Source organism: Dromiciops gliroides, chromosome 4 (assembly GCF_019393635.1).
Source record: "Dromiciops gliroides isolate mDroGli1 chromosome 4, mDroGli1.pri, whole genome shotgun sequence".
In the NCBI taxonomy this organism is placed as follows: Eukaryota; Metazoa; Chordata; class Mammalia; order Microbiotheria; family Microbiotheriidae; genus Dromiciops; species Dromiciops gliroides.
This window is the reverse complement of record NC_057864.1, coordinates 154,780,799-154,802,665: the sequence shown is the minus strand read 5'-3', so window position 1 is coordinate 154,802,665 and position 21,867 is coordinate 154,780,799. Positions and strand designations below refer to the sequence as shown.

Below are 21,867 nucleotides of genomic sequence, written 5' to 3'. Positions count from 1 at the left end.
CCATTTTACTAAGCTAGACAAAAAATAACAAAATTTCTTTGAAGAAAAAAAACCTAGAATATCATGAAAAACAATGAAAAAGAAGTGGGCTTAAATGGCAACAGCACATCAAGTCCTCAAAATAAAGCAATATGGTTAAATTATTTGATAATTTTTTAAAATATAAAAATAGAACACTCTAATATAATAAAGATAGAATTAGAAATATTTGAACTCAGTAACCCAATATTCAATAAACTTGAAAGCATAAATCACTTGAAAAAGAACTTCCAACCTGAGGACAATTATTGGGAAAAGTACTCAAAGGATAATTGCAAACAGTTCTCAAAGGAATTGCAAACTATTAATAACTATATTAAAATATAATAAGAGGGGAAGCTAGGTGGCATAGTGGATAGAGCACCAGCCCTGGAATCAGGAGTACCTGAGTTCAAGTCCGGCCTCAGACACTTAACACTTACTAGCTGTGTGACCCTGGGCAAGTCACTTAACCTCAATTGCCTCACTAAAAAAAAATATGTAATAAGAGAAATTTCAATTAAAATAACTCTGAGGTTTTACTTCACACAGATTAAATTGGTAAAGATGGTGGTGGTGACAGAAGCAGCAGCAGTTTGGGGAGTTCTTGAGACAGAAACAATAAAAGGATCTGATGAATGGTCAGAAAGAAATTACAGAGAATCCTTGTACTAGCTCTGGATGCAGGATCAGATGCTGTTTAGCAAATCCATGGCCTATAACCACTTCTGGGTCATAGCTCAAGGCAGAGTGGAACACTTTCATTCAAGAGGGAGCAGGAGCTCTGAGCAACAGTATCACTTTTAGTCACAAAGGGACAAGGACCTTGAGGAATAGTATTGTTTCTGGTAAAAAGTAATAGGATTCCTGCAAAGAAATATCAGTTGAAATTGCAAGGGATCTAGGCTCCTTTATGGGTAAGGACAAAGATCAGGAGAGCAGTGACCACATTTTCCCCCAGATTATACAACATTGGAAGCACTGAAAATTTACCAAAGTCCCAGACCAGAATTAGTTCTGAAAACAGCAGTGTAAAATTCTTGAAGTTTGAGATAGTGCCCCTCCCTTCTTCACATTAACAAAAGATTCCAATTTAACATAAAGTTTAAAAACCCAGAAGTTAAATTAAAAGTAATCAACCCCCCCCCAAAAAAAAAGAACCTGACCATAAAAAGTTAATATAGTGACAGGGAAAATCAAGACACAAACTCAGAAGATAATAAAGTCAAAACAGCTACAAGCAAAAATTCAAGGGAAAACATAAATTGAACACAAGCCCAACAAAAATTCTTGGAAGAGCTAAAGAATGCTTTTAAAGATCAAATAAAAGTTGTAAAGGAAAAATTAGGTAAATAAGTGAGAGCTAAGGAAGAAATTATGAAAAGACATTAAACAAATTGTAAAAGATGTACAAAAATACTGAAGAAAATAACACCTTAAGAAACAAAATTGGCCACATGGAAAAAGAGATACAAAAATTTATTGGTGAGAATAATTGCTTAAAATGCAAAACTGGTCAAATAGGAAAAAGAGGTACAAAAGCTAACCAAAGAAAATGATTCTTTAATTGGGTGATTTAAAGTTAATGACTCCATGAGACATAAATAGACAATAACTAAAAGTTAAAAGAATGAAAAAAGAAGAAAATATGAAATATCTCATAAGAAAACTACCTGACCTGAAAATAGATTAAGGAAAAACAATTTAAGACTTATTGGACTATCTGAAAACCATGATCAAAGAAAGACCCTAGACATCATATTTCAATACATTATCAAGGAAAACTTTCCCAATATCCTAGAACAAGAAAGTAAAAAAAGAAATTGAAAGATTTCACCAATCACCATTTGAAAAAGATTCAAAAACAAAAATTTCCAGGGAATAGTATAGCCAAATTCCAGAGCTCTGAGGTCAAAGAGAAAATACTTCAAGCAGGAAGAAAGAAACCATTCACACATCATAGGGCTGCAGTCAGAATAACACAAGATTTAGCAGCTGCCATGTTAAAAGAGCAGAAGGCTTAAAATATGATATTCCAGAAGGCAAAAGAACTGGGATTACAATCAAGAAGAGTATAATCCTTCAGGGGGAAAAATGGACATTTAATTAGAGGACTTTCAACCATTCTTGATGAAAAGGCCAGAGCTGAATAGGAAATTTGACTTTCAAATATAAGACTCAAGAGAAGCATAAAATGGCAAACATAAAAGAGAAATCATAAGGGACTCAATAAGGTTAAACTGTTCAGCTTTTTATATGGGAAGATGATAATATAACTTCTAAGAATTTTATTATTATTAGGGCAGTTAAAGGGATTCTATATAGAAAGAGGGTATGGGAGTAGGTTATTTATGTCAAGATAGTGTGAAAAAATAGGTGAATAAGAGAGATGTCCTGGGAGAAGGGGAAGGAAGAGGCAGAAGGAGGAAATTATATTATATTAAAGAGACTCACAAGAAAGAGCTTTTATAGTAAAAGGGGAGATTGAAGGGAGCAGGAAACACTTGAATCTTACACCTAAGTTAGTTCAAAGAGGGACTGTATATGTATGTATGTATGTATATGTATATTCACACACATATATATACATATATACACATATACATATACTTGTGTATATGTAGTATGCATATTTCTATTTTGTACATATATTTGTATATATTGTGTGCATATATATTTGTGTATATGTGCACATACAAATACATATATAGACATAGATATATACTCAGTTGAAAATAGAAATCTATCTCACTAACAGGTAGGGGTTGGGATGTTCAGGGGGGATTACCACCTCTTGCGTGAGGACTTACTGAGCTTTTTTCAGGGCTATTCACACACCCTTAGCATTCACCTACCACCAAACTCTCACCTGTGGCTCCAAAAAGCTGGAGAATTTACAGTGGGCACACTACATAAAACAATCTCAGCAGATGAGCTAAAGCAGGTTAAGGGTAACTGACAGAACTCAAGGCTACCAGTAAATTAGGGTGATTTCTCTCTCAAGCATGTAAGGACTTCCCCCAATAGAATGGTTGAATCAGAACAATTTGTTTCAATAGCCATGAAGGAGACTGAAGCAGGTACCATGGAGTGCTTAGACCTTGGTCAGACATAAAAGATGACAAGATCATCCACCAAATCCTATGCCATTCCCATTCATATTAAATTTTGTCTTACCACTGGACTTTGATGACTCTGGAAAAGTGAGGCTTATGACTTTATGCAACTCTGCCTCATTTAAATCTGGTTCACACACAAGTCAAGACATCACCTATGATGTCACTGGTCTTCTTCAAAAATGAAGGAAGAACAGCAACCCAACAAGATAGTAGGAGGGAAAGGGTAGAAGAGAAATGGCGAGGGGTTATAAAAGGGAGGGTGGATAAAAGAAATCAATGGTTGTCAATTTTTTTTTTTTGAGGAGGGACAGCTTGAGAGGAGGAGACAGGCAGGCACACACAGAGGAGAGAGAGAAGGCTAAACAGAAGAAAATAGAATGGAGGGAAATGCACAGTTAGGGCTCATAACTGTGAGTATGAACAGGATAAACTCATTCAAAAAACAGAAGAAGATAGATTGGATTAGAAACCAGAATCCAAAAATATGTTGTTTACATGAAACACACTTGCGATAGAGACACACAAAGAGAAATAAAGCTGGAACAGAATCTATTATGCTGATGTAAGAAAAAGGAAGAGGTAGCAATCATGATCTCAGACAAAGCAAAAACAAAAATACACCTAATTAAAAGGGATAGACAAAGAAATGGCATCATTGCCATAGACAGTGAAGTCCTATCAAAACTAAACAAATATGCACCAAACGGCATGGCATCTAAATTCTTTTTTTTAAATAGAATTTTGTTTTCCAAAATATATGTAAAAACAACATTTTAACACCATTTTTTTTTTAGTGAGGCAATTGGGGTTAAGTGACTTGCCCAGGGTCACACAGCTAGTAAGTGTTAAGTGTCTGAGGCCGAATTTGAACTCAGGTACTCCTGACTCCAGGGCTGGTGCTCTCTCCACTGCGCCACCTAGCTGCCCCTAACACCAAATTTTTTAAACTTTGTGTTCCAACTTCTCTTCCCCCCTCCATTCCCACCCACCACCCACAAGAATTCAAGCAATTCAAAATAAGTTATACAGAAGTAGTCATGGAAAAATTCCCATATTAGCTAGTTGTGAGAGAAAACAGTAAAAAAAAAAAAACCCAAACTTCAGATTAAGGAATTGTCAAAGAGGAAAAGAAAAAAAAATTTAAAAATGTGTTTCCATCTGTTTTCAGATACTATCAGTTCTTTCTCTGCAGATAGGCTGCAATCTTTATAAGTCCTTCAGGGTTATATTGGATCATTGCCTTGCTGAAAATAACCACATGCTTCCCAGCAGATCATCCCCCAGTATCGCTGTTATTTTGTATACGGTACATTTCACTCTGCTTTAGTTCATATAGGTCTTTCCAGGTTTTTCTGATTGTATCTTGTTCATTATAACCTGTATATATTACCTTAAGCTTGACAGAGAATTTTCTTCATAAAAGCCAGCAAAGTAGGTACCATACATTTTGCCATTATAATCAATCATCATAACTATTTCCCTCCATCCTACTCCCTTCCCATGACATTTACTCTATCTTCTTTTTACCTATTCCTCCTCAAAAGTGTTTTACTTCTGACTATCATCTCCCTCACTCTGCACTCCCTTTTTTCACCCTTCTTTCCTTATCCTCTTCCCCTTCTACTTTCCTGCAGGGTTAAATAGATTACTCCTCCCAATTGGGTATGAAAGCTATTCTCTCCATGAGCACACTCCAATGAGATCAGGGTACCTGAGCTAATTCTGTGTTCTAAATTTTTCTTCCTCCCTCCCTCCTCAACCCTTCCTATGAGATCAAGAAATTCAATGTGTCATACTTGTGCAGTAATGCAGAACATCTTCATCTTCCTTGAAAGTGTTTTGCTTTTTACTGCTCTCTCCCCCAATCTGCCCTTTCCTCTTTCCCTTCTTCCCCCCCTCCCCTTTTCTCCCTCCCCTCCCTCAGGGCAAAAATATATTACTATACCTACTTGAGTATGTATGCTAGTCCTTCTTTGAGCCAATTCTAATGAAATTAAGGTTCACTCAATCCCCAACTCCTTCCCCCTCTTCTACTCTCCTCCATAAGCTTTTTTCTTGTTTCCTTCATGTGAACTACCTCTCCCCAGATCATCTCTCCCCTTATCCCTCCCCCAGTCTATTCCTCCTACACCTCAACCCTATTTTAATGATGTCATCATGGATTAGTTAGGTGGCACAGTGGACAAAGCACCAGCCCTGGACCCAGGAGGCCCCAAGCCCAAATCTAGCCCCAGACATAAGACACCCCACCCTGGCTGCCCCACAAAGAACAAGGCATAAATGCTTTACAGATATCATCTCTTCATATTCAGTTCAGACCTATGTCTTCTGTGAATTCCTTACTGAGATAGTGCTTATGATTTTGAAGTATTATCTTCCCATGTAGGAATGTAAACAGTTTGATATTTTAGTATCCCTCATGAAGTCTTTTTCCTGTTTACCTTTTTATGTTTCTATAGGGTCTTGCATTTGAAAGTCAAATTTTCCATTCAGTTCAGGTCTTTTCATCACAAATGCTTGAAAGACCTCTTTCTCATTGAAATCCCATTTTTGCCTCTGAAAGATTATACAAAGTGTTGCTGGGTACTTGATTTTTGGCTGTAGTCCCAGTTCCTTTGCCCTCTGGAATATCATATTCCATGCCCTTTGTTCTTTTAATGTAGAAGCTGCTAGATCTTGCTTTATCTTTATTGGAGCTCCACAGTATTTGATTTTCTTTTTTTCTAGCTGCTTGTAGTATTTTCTCCTTCACCTGGGAGTTCTAAAATTTGGCTATAATATTCCTGGAGGTTTTCCATTTGGGATCTCTTTCAGGAGGTGATCAGTGGATTCTTTTGATTTCTATTTTAGCTTCTGCTTCTAGAATATCAGGGCAATTTTTCCCTCACAATCTCTTGGAGGATGGTGTCTAAGCTTTTGTTTTGGTCATGGTTTTCAGGTAGTCCAATGATTTTCAAATTATCTCTCCTAGATTTATTTTCTAGGTCAGCTTTTTTTCCAAGGAGGTATTTCACATTACCCTCTATTTTTTAATTCAATTGGATTTGCTTTACTATGTCTTGGTTTCTCATAAGGTCACTAGCTTCCATTTGTTCAATCCTAATTCTTAGGCAGTTCTTTTCATCAGACAGTTTTTTAATCTCCTTTTCCATTTGGCTTTTCAAACCGTCGAATTTTTTCTCATGACTCCCCTGCATCGCTCTCATTTCCCTTTCCATTCTTTCTTCCCTTTCTCTACATCTTCTTTCTATTTCTCCTACTTTCTCTTCAAAGTGCCTTTTGAGACTTTCCATGGCGTGAGACCAGTTCATATTTTTCTTGGAAGCTTTGGATGTTGGAGCTTTGACCCTGTTATTATCTTCTTCTTCTTCTGAGGTTGTATTGTGGTTTACCTTACCCCAAAAAACGTTTTTGATGGTCTTCTGCTTTCTCTGCTTACTCATCCTGGCTTACTATTTCTTGGCTTTTAACTCCTTCTTAAAGTGTGTCGCTGCTTCCAGGACATACTGTTCAAGCTACAGCATGGCCCAGGAGATGGTTGGGCTTCTTCTCAGCCTGCCTGGCCTTGCTTTCATTTGATTTTAAACTCTCCATGGGGGGTGGGGGTGGGTGGGTGGGGGGGAATGCTTCTTGGCTCCGCTATTGTTCCCAGAATCAGAGGGTCCCAGGTGTTTTGGTTTGAGGGGGGGAAAGCTTTAATCTTGCCTGGCCTGTTCTCAGGTCCAGAGATAACCTTAGGCCTACTTACTAAGCAACCAAAGTAAAGCAAAGCAAAGCTTTCTGTGGTGTGGTTCTCAGCTTCAGATGAGCCTGCTTCCCTGCTCCCCTCCCCCACCCGGGACATCAGCCACTCAGGATTTCTTCCTGGTTGCCCTCTGGGGTGGGACAGTCGAATCCTTCCCCCCCAGTCCACTGGTACGCCTGCACTTACCACCACCCCCCACCCCAGGCCAGCCATTCAACCCAACCATGCACTCAGTTCCAGAAGATGCTGGTGCTGCAGCTGATTCAGAGGCAATGGGGCAAATTCCTCTGGCTGGTGTCTGGTATATTGGCCAGATTGCAAGGTTAGGCTTCATTTGTGGCCCAGCACAGCCCCCTGACATCTATCTATAGCTGGAGAAAACTCTCAGCCCATATTTTTGTGTGCTTTTCTGCCCCAAGGGTTCTTTTATTGCTATTTTTGGGATGATTGTATCAGGAGCCCTGTGAGTTTATTGTCGTTCCTCCACCATCTTGGCTCTGCCCCGATGGCATCTAAATTCTTAAGTGAAATGCTAAATAAATTATAGTAGGGAATAGTTAAGCTATACTAGTAAGATACTGCAAATTTCCCATTTCAGAACTAGATAAATCTAAGATTAAAATAAATAAGAAGTTAAAGAGATGAATAGAATTATCAAAAAGTTAGATATCATAGACCTCTGTAGAAAACTGAATGAAAATAAAAAGGAGTATACCTTTTTTTCTCAGTTCTACATGAAACCTTTACAAAAATTTACCATATATTAAGACATAAAAATGTCACAAACAACTATTAAAGGTGCCCTTTTCAGACCATAATGCAAGAAAAATTATGTTTTTAAGAGCAATGAAAGCATTGATTAAAAATTAATTAGAAATCCAAGAAAAAAAAAAGAAAAGAACTGTGGAGTATAGATGCTGATTGAACCATATTATTTCTTTTGTTTTGGGTGCTGTTGGTTTTTTTTTTCTTTCTATTTTGAGGTTTTGCATCACTGCTCTGATTCTTTCTCTTGTAACAGGATTAATGCAGAAATAGGATTAATGTTATTATGTGTATATGTGTGTGTGTGTGTGTGTATATATATATATATATATATATATATATGTATATGTATAGAGATATATAGATATAACCTATATCAGATTACCTGCTGTCTAGGGGAGGGGGGAGGGAGGGGTGGGAGGGAGAAAAATCTGAAATTGTAAAGCATGTATAAACAAAAGTTGAGAACTATCTTTACATGTAATGGAAAAAATAAAATACCTCATACATAAAAAAAATTAATTAGAAACTAAATAATGTAATCTTAAAGAAAAAGTTGTTCAAAGAACAAATTATAGAAACAACCAACAATTTCATTTAAGAGAATGATGATGACAAAATAACATTCCAAAATTTGTAGGACACAGTCAATACAGTACTTAGGGGAAAATGTATATCCTCAAATGTATATATTAATAAAGGACAGAAAGTGCTGATCAATGAATTGGGCACTCAACTAAAAATGCAGAAAGTAACAAATAAAAAATATCTTCAATTAAACACCAAAATAGAAATCCTGAAAATCAAAGGAGAAATTAATAAAATTGAAAGTTAAAAAATGAAACAATTAATAAAAGTAGGAGCTAGTTTCATGAGGAAAAACAATAAAACAGATAAATCACTGGAAAATTTTATTTTAAAAAAGAAGAAAACCTTCTGAGGAGGATGGCAACATCAGGGCCCATATAACTAAAGTTTCCAAGAAAATTAGAGGTGCTCAAGACCATAGAGGTGCTCAAAAAGGACTTTGAATATGAAGTTGGAGAGGTAGAAGAAAAAATGGAAAGAGAAATTAGGGTAATTCAGGAAAGACATGAGAAAAAAGTCAACAGCTTGAAAAGCCAAATGGAAAAGCTCTCTGATGAAAATAAGGATTGAACAAATGGAAGCTGGTGTCTTTATGAGAAACCAAGACACAATAAAGCAAATCCAAATGAATAAAAAAATAGAGGGCAGTGTAAAATATCTTCTTGGAAAAAATCTCCTGACCTAGAAAATGGATCCAGGAGAGATAATTTGAAAATTATTCATCTACCTGAAAACCATGATAAAGGAAAGAGCTTAGACATCATCTTCCAAGAAATTATCAAGAAAATTTTCCCTGATATTCTAGAAGCAGAAGATAAAATAGAAATTGAAAGGATCCACCAATTACCTCCTGAAGGAGATCCCAGAAAAAGAACTCCCAGGAATATTATAGCCAAATTCCAGAGCTCCCTGGTCAAGGAGAATATATTGGAAGCTGCCAAAAAGAAAGAATTCAAGTAGTGTGGAGCCCCAGTCAGAATAGCACAAGATCTATCAGCTTCTATATTAAAAGATTGAAGGGCTTAAAATACGATAGTCCAGAGGGCAAAGGAATTGGGCTTACAACCAAGAATCACCTATCCAGCAAAACTGTGCATAATATTTCAGAGGAAAAAAGGGGACTTCAATGAAAAAGAGAACATTCAGGTATTCTTGATGAAAAGACCTGAACTAAATGGAAAATTTGACTTTCAAATACAAGACCCTAGAGAACCATAAAAAGTTGGAGTTAGGTGACATGCCTGAGGTCATGCAGTGGGTGAGTGTCTTGTGTCTGAGGCTGGATTGGGGCTGGGGTCTTCCTGGGTCCAGGGTGGATGCTTTGTGCACTGTGTCACCTGTTTGCCCCATGATGGCATATTTAGGGTAAAATTGAGGGGTGAGAGGAATACACTGGAGGAGGGGCAAGGGGAGAGGTAGCAAGGGGTGAAATCCCACATGAAAGAAACACGAAAGGGCTTATGGAGTGGGGGAAGAGATAGGGGAGGAGCAGGGCAGTAAATAAAATTGACACTCATCAGAATAGGCTCAAAGACCTTAATTTCATCAGAATTGGCTCAAGGAAGGAATAATATACACATTCAACTGGGTGGAGTAATCTAGCTAACCCTGCAGGAAAATAAGAGGGGAAGGGGATAAAGAGGGAGTGGCAAAAGAAAGGAGGGCAGATTGGGGGAGGGGACAGTCAGAAGCAAATCCCTTTTGAAGAGGGATAGGGTAAAAGAAGATAGATAATAGAGTAAATATTATGGGGAAGGGAATAGGATAGAGGGAAACAGTTAACAATAGTAATTGTGAAAAAGAGAAAAGGGGGATAAATGTATAAAAAATATTTATAGCAACTCTTTGTGTTGGTTAAGAATTAGAAATCAAAGGAATGTCCATCAATTGGAGAATGACTGAAGAAGCTGTGGTAAATAATTGTAATGGAATATTATTGTGCTACAAGAAATGACAAGCATTGGGAAGCTTGCTGGTACAGTGGATAAAGCATCAGCCCTGGATTCAGGAGGACCTGAGTTCAAATCCGGCCTCAGACACCTGACACCAGCTGTGTAACCCTGGGCAAGTCACTTAACTCTCATTGCCTGGCAAAATAAACAAACAAACAAACAAACAAATAATTAATTAATTAATTAAAAGAAATGGCAAGCAGGCTGATTCCAGAAAAACCTCAAAAGACTTATATGAACTAATGTATAATGAAGTGAGCAGAACTAGGAGGACATTGTGCACAGTGACAGCAGTATTGTTCTATGAGCAATTGTGAATGAGTTAACTACCCTCAGCAATGTAATGATCCAATACAATCCCAACGGACTAATGATGAAGCATACTATCCACTCCCAGAGAAAGAACTGATATTGATTGAACACAGACTTTAAAAAAACAAAAAGAGCACTTGTGGATTGTATATATATAACCTATATCAGATTGGTTGCTGTCTTGTGGAGGGAAAAGGAAAGGGAGGGAGGGAGAAAAATTTGGAACTCTAAATCTTATGAAAATGAATGTTGAAAACTACCTTTACATGTAACTAGAAAAAATAAAATGTTTGTTGCAAGAAAAAAAAAAGAAGAATGGTAAAGTACTACTGGCCATTTCCACCATTATTATTTAAATTTTAGATTTTAGAACTATTAGCTAGGACAATAACAAGAAAAATAGATTCAGGGAATAAGCATAAGCATAGTGGAAGTTAATATATTTATTTTCTGATATTATGTTGGCTCACTTAAAAAACCCAAGGGAGCTAACCAATAACAAAAACATGATAAATACATTTGGCAAGATAGCAGGCCATAACATAAAACCACAAAGATAATTAGCATTTTATATATTATTTTTTAAAACTGTGAAGAAATGACAATAAAAGTATAAAATACTTTGTTATTAACCTAAAATTTCTGTGAACAGATAATCATTTAAATTTAAACAAATAAAAAACATATTAAATAATTTGAGAAGTATCCATTGTTCATGACTAAGGTGAGTCAATAAAGTTGGCAATGGAAACCAGTTCCAAAATACTAAGAAATATTTCATGGAATATGATAAAATACTAATGGAATATATATGGACAAATAAACAGACAATATCATCAAGAAGAATGAAATGAAGAAAGGGAGAACTGAATTGATAGATCTCAAATTATGTTATGAAGTCATAGTTATGAAATCTATATAGTAATAGATTTTTTGAAATAGAAATGCAGAGAAATAAAATTGATAATCCATAAGTAAAACCAAAGTCTGGTATTTGACAAATCCAAGATCACTAAAAAGGAGAAAAGATTATTTAGTAACCAAAAATTGTTAGGAAAATTGGTTATCAGTATAGTGAAAAAGTGGCATTAGATCCATCTCTCATACATATGACACAATAAAGTCCCTGTGGATCAAAGATTTGCATATCTAAAAAGTCGCATTTTAAATATTCAGATGGCATGACCTTCAGAGAGATATCTAACACACTGGATAACAGAGTAGGGATACAAAAAGTTCCCAAAGGTTAGAATGATAAAGTGAATACAAGATGAAACTGAATAAAAATAAATGGAGAATCTTTCACTTAGGTTTTAAAAAATCTACTCTCAGTAGTGTGGGGACATTTCACTAGATAAGTTTTTGTGGGAAAGATCTCGTGATTTTAGTGAAGTGAGAGTTCAATATTAGTCAGTCAAATAGGAAGGCAAATGTGATTATGGTTAGGAAGGCATCTTGTCCACAAAGAATCAAACCAAAATCAAACCACACCTAGAGTGTTGTTTTCCATTCTGCATAGCATATGTTGGGAAGTTTATTGACAAGCCAGGGCATTTCTAGAAGAGCATCTCTGGGGATGGTGAAGAAACTGGAGATCAGGCCCTTGAGAGGAAAACCGGGTGAAAGAATTAGGGATATTTCGTTTAGAGAAGAGAAGCCTTAAAAGGGGCAAAATCACTGCCTTCAAATATTTGAAAGCTGTCTTTGGGGAAATGAGACTAGACATTCTGTTTATCTCCGGAAGGTGGGATGGGGAACAAAGGGTAGAAAATAGCTGATGCAGATTTAGGTTCATTATTGAATGTAGCAGGTATATAGCATCTCAGTGAAAGACTGAAGAAGGCAGAAAATTGCACATGGTCACAGAGATCCAATGATACCCAAAGTTGTTGTTGTTTTTTTGTTTTGGTTTGGTTTGTTTTGGTTTGGTTTTTGCCTTTGAAGAAATCTCTAGTCAGTAATATAGTTAGTTTGAATATAGAAAAGTAAATGGAAAAAACAAGAAGAAAGATATGTGGTAACCAAGCACCCTAGAAGCCCTGCTGGCCAGAGAGTTGCCCAAGCCTCGACCAGCATTATAGTATTTGGAAAAGTGCAAAACTAGGTTTATAGAAGAGACCAGATGAAAGCTGGATTGAACTGAAAGCTTGTGAAAGTCTCAATAGAGGGTGAGATGGAGAGGACTTTTTCACAACCTCATATTTTCCTTTAGGAAAACTGGAGCATTGCTTCACTGCCCTTATTTCAACTTCTATCACTCAGATGCTGTCTACCCCTATCTCCTCCTTCACTCCCATCTTACAGGATCAAATAGCCCTTACTCTTTACTTAGGCTAACCCCTGGTCCTGTCCAAGTGATTCCATTCTATTCCACCCAACTCTATCCCATCCCCATTCTATCACTATTTTTTTTTTGGTGGGGCAATGAGGGTTAAAGTGACTTGTTCAGGGTCATACAGCTAGTTTATTTTTTTGTTGGTTTTTTTTGGGGGGGGGGTTGTGAGACAATTTGGGGTTAAGTGACTTGCCTAGGGTCACACAGCTAGTAAGTGTGAAGTGTCTGAGGCTGGATTTGAACTCAGGTCCTGTTGACTCCCGGGCCAGTGCTCTATCCACTGCGCCACCTAGCTGCCCCCGTCACACAGCTAGTAAGTGTCAAGTGTCTGAGGCTGGATTTGAACTCAGGTCCTCCTGAATCCAGGGCTGGTGCTTTATCCACTGCACCCCTTCTAGCAATACTTTTAATATGTTCCTGTTTACTGGCTCATTTTCTCCTGCCTACAAATTCGCCCATGTCTCTCCCATCCTGAATAAAAACCTCACTTGCTCCTTCCCTCTCTGCTAACTATCACCTATATCTCTTATTCCCTTTATAGCTAAACTCTTTGAAAAGGTCATCTACAATAGGAGCCTCCATTTTTTCTCCTCTCACTCTCTTCTCTACCTCCTAAAATTTGGCTTCCAACCTTATTATTCCACTAAAACTACTCTCTTCAAAGTTAACAGTGTTACTTAGTTGCCAAATGCAATGACCTTTTCTCTATCCTAATTCTCTTTGACCTCCCTTTAGCCTTGATCACCCTCTCTTCCTTAATACCCTTTTCTCTCTCTGTTTTCTGGGTACTACTTGCTCCTGATTCTCCTCCTACCTGACTACTCCTTCTCTGTCTCCTTTGGTGAACTTTCTTCCAGATCATACCCTTTATGCTGGAGATGTCCCTCAGTAGTTTTTCCTAAAGCCCTCTTCTCTTCTCCCTCTATAATACTTCATTTAGTGGTCTAATCAGCTCCCATGGATTTAATTACCACCTCTATTTTGATGATTCTCAAATCTACATATCTAGCCCTAACCTCTCTGCTGACTTGCAGTCTCACATCTCGAACTACCTTTCAGATATCTCAAATTGGATGTCCAGTAGACATCTTAAATAAAATATGTCTAAAACAGAACTCATTATCTTTTCCCCTAAACCCTTCCTCTCCCCTACCTTTCCTATTATTGTAGAAAGCAACACCATAACAGAAGCAACACACCCAAAATTAAAAGGGATGCAGAAAGCTGGGAAACAATTTTATGACCAGTACTTCTGATAAAGGTCTCATTTCTAAAATATATTGGGAACTAAATCAAATTTATAAGAATCCAAGTCATTCCCCAATTGAGAAATTGTCAAAGGATATGAACAGGCAGTTTTCTGATGAATAAATCAAAGCTATCTATTCCCATATGAAAAAATGCTCTAAATCCCTATTGATTAGAGAGATGCAAATTAAAACAACTCTGAGGTACCACCTGACACCTATCAGATTGGCTAATATGACAAAAAAAGAAAATAATAAATGTTGGAGAAGCTGTGGAAAAAATGGAACTCTAATGTATTGTTGGTGGAGCTGTGAACTGATCCAACCATTCTGGAGAGCAATTTGGAATTATGCCCAAAGGGCTATAAAGCTGTGCATACCCTATGACTCAGCAATACCACTTTTGGGTCTTTTTCCCAAATAGATCATAAAAAAGGAAAAAAGGACCCACATGTACAAAAATATTCATAGCTGCTCTTTTTGTGGTGATAAGGAATTGGAAATTGAGGGGTTGCCCATTAATTGGGGAATGGCTGAACAAGTTGTGGTATATGAATGTAATGGAATTCTGTCATGGTATAAGAAACAGTGAGCAGCAGGAGTTCAGAAAAACCTGGAAGGACTTGTATGAACTGATGATGAGTGAGATGAGTAGAACCAGGGGAACATTGTGCACAGTATCATCAATATTATGTGTTGATCAACTGTGATAGACTAGGTTCTTCTCACCAATACAATGGTACAAGAAAGTCCCAAAGGACTTATGATGGAAAAGGCTCTCCAAATCCAGAAAAAAAAGAACTGTGGAATATGGATGCTGATTGAACCATACTATTTCTTTTGTTTTTGGTGCTGTTGTTTTTCCTTTTTGCTCTGATTCTACTCTTATAACATGACTAATGCAGAAATATGTTTAATGTTATATATATATATATATATATATATATATATATATATATATATATATATATAACAGATTATTTGCTGTCTAGGGGAGGGGGACAGGGAGGGGAGGGTGGTAGAAAAATTTGAAACTAGAAATCTTATAAAAACAAATGTTGAAAACTATCTCTACATGTAACTGGAAAATAATAAAATACTTTTATTTAAAAAAAAAAAAAAGAAAGCAACACCACCCTCTCAATCCATCAAGCTTTCAACCTGGGAGTTATTCTCAACTCCTTGCAATCTCTCACCTCCTATACCCAATCTGTTGTCAAGGCCTATCCATTTCATCTTTACAACATCTCTCAAATAAGCCCCGTTCTCTCCTCTGACACTGCCACCATTCTGATGCAGGGTCTTATCACCTGACTCCTGAACTATTGCAATAATTTGCAAATGGGTTTGCCTACCTCAAGTCTCTCCCTCTTGCAAATCTTTCCTTTATTCAGTCACTGAAGTGATTTTCCTAAAGTGCAAGTCTGACCATGTTGTTCCCCTTCTCGATAAACTCCAGTAGCTTCCTATTGCCTCCAAATTCAAAATGCTCTGTTTGGCATTCAAAGCCCTTCATAACCTACTCCCCTTTTATCTTCCGGTTTTCTTATACCTTACTTCCCAACACATAGTCTTTGATCCAGTAATGCTGACTTCCAGCTGTCCACACAAACAAAATACTTCATCTCTTAACTCTGGGCATTTTCTCTGCCTGTCCCCCATGCCTGTAATGCTCTACCATCTTAACTCTACCTACTGACTTTCTTAGTTTCCTTTAAGTCTCAACTCAGAAAAAACTTTCTCAACCCTTCTGTTCATTATTTTTTATTTACCCTGAATATAGTTTGCTTTGTATATATTTGTTTGCATTTTGTCTCCTCCATTATATTGTAAACTTCTTGAGGAGAGGGACTGTCTTTTGCTTCTTTTCGTATCCTGAGTATTTAGCATAATGCATGGCCCATAGTAGGAGCTTAATAAATATTGATTGATTGAAGACAGAGAAATTTCTAAAAACAAGACCAGAATAAAAAGAGAAGTAAGCATGAATATTAGTTCTGAGCAAGAATTCAACAATCAGAGGAAGGGGTCAAATGGGCAGAGGGATCCACAGGTTGAGAAGGATAGTGGAATATGAGAAAAGTCTAGAAAATCAAGAACAGAATGAGAAAAGTTAATAATATATGCCATAACTTGGGTTTTTTGTTTGTTTTTTTGGTTTGGTGGGGTTTTTTTTTTGGTGGGGCAATGGGGGTTAAGTGACTTGCCCAGGGTCACACAGCTAGTAAGTGTCAAGTGCCTGAGGCCGGATTTGAACTCAGGTCCTCCTAAATCCAAGGCCAGTGCTTTATACACTGAGCCACCTAGTTGCCCCAACTGTATGCCCTAACTTAATAAACTCTTCAATTCTTACAAAATTTAAAGGATTATTATTAATCTAGGCTTCTGTACACAGAGAATGCTTAGTCATTGTTGACTTAGTACTAAGTGACCATGACTTTATGCACTGAAATCAATAAATAAGATGCCAAAATTCCATTTCAAAGACAACTGATTGGCTTCCTAAGAGACAGTGACACCAACTGGACACGAATTTTATTGAAAACAATAAAACACAAAAGAGCATCTAGGTGGCACAGTGGGTAGAGCACTGAGTTTGGAGTTAGGAAAATGCATCCATGAGTTCAGATCCCGACCCAGACACTTATTCTCTTTGTTACCCTTGGCAAATCATTTAACCTGTTTATCTTAGTTCTCATTTGTAAAGTGAGCTGGAGAAGGAAATGACAAACTACTCCTGTACTTTTGCCAAGAAAACCGTAAACAGGGTCATAAAGAATCAGACACAACTCAACAACATATAACATAAGAAGAAAATTAGTATAAGCAGAAAATGTAGAAGGATCTGCTTGATGTGAAGAATGCTTTTCTATCCTGTCCACATTCTCAGAGCACTGAGTGGGGGGGTGGGGGAGGGTTCATTCAAAATAAGAGAAGAGTCCACTAGAGACCAAAGGGAGTTCCCCCAGGGAGTCATAGTACACCTAGATTTTTTTTTATTATTTTTAGAAAATTGGAATGTCCAGATGCCTAAGAAATGTGGAAATATTTCCTGACATCATGGGAATGTTTCAGACCTGCTTGGTGAAGGATCTATTATACAATTCAGCAGAACCCCAAAACAAAGTTTCCTTGAAGTTGGTGATGCCAAGAAGTGCTTAAAGTTGGGGGAGTAGTCTCAATTTTGTGATTTAGATTTGGGGGTTATTTTTATTTAAAATTTTGGACTATAAATAATAGATCAGGGGGGCAACTAGGTGGCACAGTAGATAAAGCACTGGCCTTGGATTCAGGAAGACCTGAGTTCAAATCCAGCCTCAGACACTTGACACTAGCTGTGTGACCCTGGGCAAGTCACTTAACCCTCATTGCCCTGCAAATAAACAAATAAATAAATAAATAAATGAACAAACAAACAAATAAATAAATAAACAAATAAATAAACAAACAAACAAACAAACAAACAAATAAATAAATAAATAGATAGATAGATAGATAATAGAACAAAAATGAGTAAGAGAGAGTTGATGAACAGCATAAGTAAGGACACAGGGAAAGAATACCTAGGGTCAGCTAGGTGGCGCAGTGGATAGAGCACCAGCCCTGGAGTCAGGAGTACCTGAGTTCAAATCCCGCCTCAGACACTTAACACTTACTAGCTGTGTGACCCTGGGCAAGTCACTTAACCCCAATTGCCTCACTTAAAAAAAAAGGAAAGAATACCTAAATATCCTTGATGCATTCAAGTCACCTATTTAGTTGTCAATCAGTCAACAAACATTTAGTAAGTACCCACTAATGTAACAGGAATTTTGCTAAGTGCTAGATGAAGTACATATTTGAGTTCTAGAGTAATTGATGTAAGTGATTATCTGGGATATTTGAAAGATTGTGGAAAATATTGGAGATACCACAAGATTGGGGGTGAAATATTGTCCCAATTTTCAAAAAAAGAAATAGAACAAAGTCTATAAGGGATAGGCCAGTGAGCTTGAAGTTGATACCTGGGAAACTTCTAGAATAAATCATTAAAGATATGAACACATGGAAAAAAAGCGATGATTACTAGAAACCCGCATGGCTTCTTCACCAGCAAGTAATGGTTGCTTGCGGGCACCTAAGTGACACAGTGAACAGAGCACCAGGCCTAAAACCAAGAAGACCTGAGTTCAAATGTGGCCTCAGACACTTGCTAGCTATGTGAGCATAGGCACTTTACCCTCTTTGCCTCAGTTCTTCATCTATAAAATGATCTGGAGAAAGAAACCATTTAATTTATTTTTTGCTATGAAACCCCAAATGGAGTCACACAAAGTCAGACATAACTGAAGTGACAGGGTAGTTTAACCTTATTTTGATAGGAATATTAAACTAATAGATGCTGTGTATGTTGTGGATACAGTTTACCTAGATTCCTACTAAACTTATGATAAAGAATTTAATGGAGATAGAAATATATATGTTAGACAATAATATAATCAGATGGATCCCAAACTGGCTGGATGACTAGAATTAAAGGATAATTGTTCATGGTGCAATGCTGAGATGGCAGGGGGTTTCTGGTGGATGGAGTATCTCAGGGATTTGTGTTTGACCCCAGAATGCTATTTAGCATTTTATTAATGACCTGGGAAAAGGTATGAAATCTGCAAATGGCACTCAGCTGGGAAAGATAACTAACACAGTGGATGACAAACTTAGGATCCAAAAGCATGATAACAGGATGGAGCATCAAGATGAATACAATAAGATGAAATTCCAAAGGGATAAATGCAAAGTCCTACATGGGTACAAAAATATCAACTTCACAAGTAAAATAAGGGGGAGGTATGGATAAAAACTGGTTGTTCTGAGAAAAGATATGCAGCTTTTAGAAAACTGCAAGATCAATATGAGTCAGAGGTGTGGCATGGTACCCCCAAAAGCCAATATGATCTTTCAGGGATAAGAGTCCAAATATGTATGCACCATTCTAAAAAAAATGCACACAAGACACCATTGTAAGTTTAATCTGCATCATTAAGACTCTCTTCATCATTTTTAAAGTCTAGAAATAAGCAAAGCAATAAATTAAGCCCTGATTCATAGCATTTGCCAAATTCAGAGGTGTAAATGCTCACAGTGAAAATTTAGCAATAGACTCTTGAAAGTCAGTTAAAGCAGACTTCAGCTCACTCCTGTGAAAGTCACACTGCTTTGCCTTCATCAGACCTCATCAGGACTGTTTTGTCAGTTCTGGGCACCAAAGTTTATGAAGAAATTGATAAGATAGGTTGGTTATTGAGTGAAAGGTAATAAAGATGGTGAAGGACCTTGAACCCATGACATGAGATAGGTCAAAGGATGGGCAAATTTAGCATGAAGAAGAAAAGACTTGGGGTAGTGAGTGGGGACATGAGAAAGGTTTTGAAGAATTTGAAGGGCTATCAAGGGATTAGGCTTGGTGATTTTTCCTAAATGTACAGAGCCAGGATCTTAAATGAAAGTTAAGAAGAGGCAAATTTAGGATTGATAGAAGGAAAAACTCCCTAATAATTCTGATTGTCTGAATAGAGAATACTCTGTCCTCAGATGAATCAGTCTTCTTTCCTTGGAGGTCTTCATAGAGAAGCGGGACAATGACTTGTTCAGAATGTTATGATGGGGCTTCCTTTTGTGGATGGCTCATACTACTAGCTGCTTTAGTCCTTTCCAGCTCACAAACTCTTTGATTTTATGAACATAGCCCTTCCCCTAAAGATTCTCCAGCAATCATCCTTCATACTACATCTTTAGAAATCACACTCAATCAGCTGCTTTTAGTACAAGGTGCAAATTGTATACAAGATGGAAAACTATATATAGTGAATGTAGTTACCAAGACCAGTTTTGTCCAGCTTAGGAGATAAGTATACCATAGGAATTCCATTAGTTCTGAATTTTTTTTCCATCTAGTTCCCTTCATTTCCAACCTGTTCTCTTCTTTAACATAACTAAAAGTGTGTGTGTGTGTGTGTGTGTGTGTGTGTGTGTATGGAAGGGGAGGTTAACTTGTCTCATTCATGTTTCCCTTTTTTGTTCAGTATTGATCACATATCTTCCCTGTGTTCTATTTCAAGTCCCATTCTGGGAGCCTCCTTTGTCTCCTACATGTCTACCCCATATATCAGCCTGTTTCACATTTTGGGAAGAATCATTGCCCCTAAGTAGATTACATATCTATTACCTCTTCAGCAATCCAGAGGGCATTGCTATTCTACTCTTTAAGGACATATCTGAGGACTCTACACTCTTACTAGATACAACAGTCCATTAGAAATCAGTGGGATAAAGAATCAGATGTTGGAAAAATAGGATTGTTATTAAATGATCTTTTTTGGTTCAGTTAACTAAAAGGAGAGGAGTTTCTTGCCCAGACCTCAGCACAGGGCATCTTTTACATCCTCATTCTTTAAACTACATATAACAGGGTTCAGAAGTGGAGTGATGGCAATGCAGGAGGGGAGTCTAGGTGGAGCAGTGGATAGAGCACTGGCCCTGGTTTCAGGAGGACTTGAGTTCAAATCCAGCTTCAGATACTTGACAATAACTGTGTGACCTTGGGCAAGTCACTTAACCTCCATTGCCCCACAAAAAGAAAAACAAAACAAAACAAAAAACCAAAAAAAAGACAGTGTAGGTCACTGAAATAAGTCTGTCTTGCTCAAGAGAGTTCTGGAAATTGGGTTTGAGGTAGATGATGGAAGTGCAGCCATAGTGGATGCTGACTACAGTATGGTGGGAGGCACATATAGCAAAGACCTTCCTGCCCTCAGCGGAGGCAATCTTGAAAATAGAAGAGATGATGAAGACATCAAAGATGAATACCAAGCCCATGGACAACACAATGACATATACTCTGATCACAAAATAGTGATCTCATAGATGGTGGTGTCAACATGGGCAAGCTTCAAAAGGGGCAAGTTACATCACAGAAAAAGTGGGAGATAATGCTGGCCTCACAGAAAGGGAGGTCAAACACACATATCACCAGGAGCATGGCCATACTCAGGCCAATTACCAATGACCTGCATTCCATCTGAATACACTCTCTCTTCCCCATGATGACTGAGGACTAGAGAGGGTCACAGTTGACCTCATAGAAATCATAGCCCATTGGAGTAAGCAAGAAGCAATTGTTGATAGCAAACAAAAGATAGACAAAGATCTGTGTGCCACATTCTGGGAGAGCGACAGATTTGTGTGGGCTCAAGAGGCCACATTCCAGAGAATGATGGACAAGCTGTAGCATGTCTCAGATATGGACAAGACACTCAGGAAGAAATACATAGTGATGGTAATAGTCAAGGCAGATAGATGACGATCACAATGATGCAATTGCTGGCCAGTCAGCAAGTACAGAAGGAGGAAGATCATGAAGAGGAGGAGGAAGTGCTTCCACCTGAAGATAGAAAATACCTCAAAAGCAAACTCACAGATATAAAATTCAGCTTTGGCATTGAGAAAAGCCTTTAACTCTGAAAGCAAAAAGAGGAGAAGGATTCAGACAGGGTGAAGACATAGGCATGAAAGAGAAAATGTAAGGGAATTAAAATGCATGTTGGAATGGGAAGGCATAAGAACTAGAGATGAAACAAGAGTATAATAACAGGGGATTTGACCCAAGGAAGGCATATTTTCTCCTCAGTAGAAAATTCAAAGGGCTAATGACAAACTATTGGTTTCTCAGGAATAAGGAGGGGATAGTCTGAGGATGGTGTACTTGGGGTGAGGAATGAGTCTGTTACAAGCAGGTGAAAGGAAAGAG

The 21,867-nt window shown here is 37.5% G+C and overlaps 1 protein-coding gene across 1 annotated transcript in view; it reads right to left on the bottom strand.

Moving 5' to 3' along the window:
• Positions 1 to 21,389, bottom strand: part of LOC122725355 (olfactory receptor 10J1-like) — a 66,994-nt gene extending 45,605 nt beyond the window's left edge. Inside the window, 2 exon segments of the mRNA XM_043962435.1 lie at positions 21,063 to 21,329; positions 21,332 to 21,389. Of these exon segments, the coding sequence (XP_043818370.1) occupies positions 21,063 to 21,329; positions 21,332 to 21,389 (325 nt within the window).
• Positions 21,390 to 21,867: the final 478 nt, after the last annotated feature.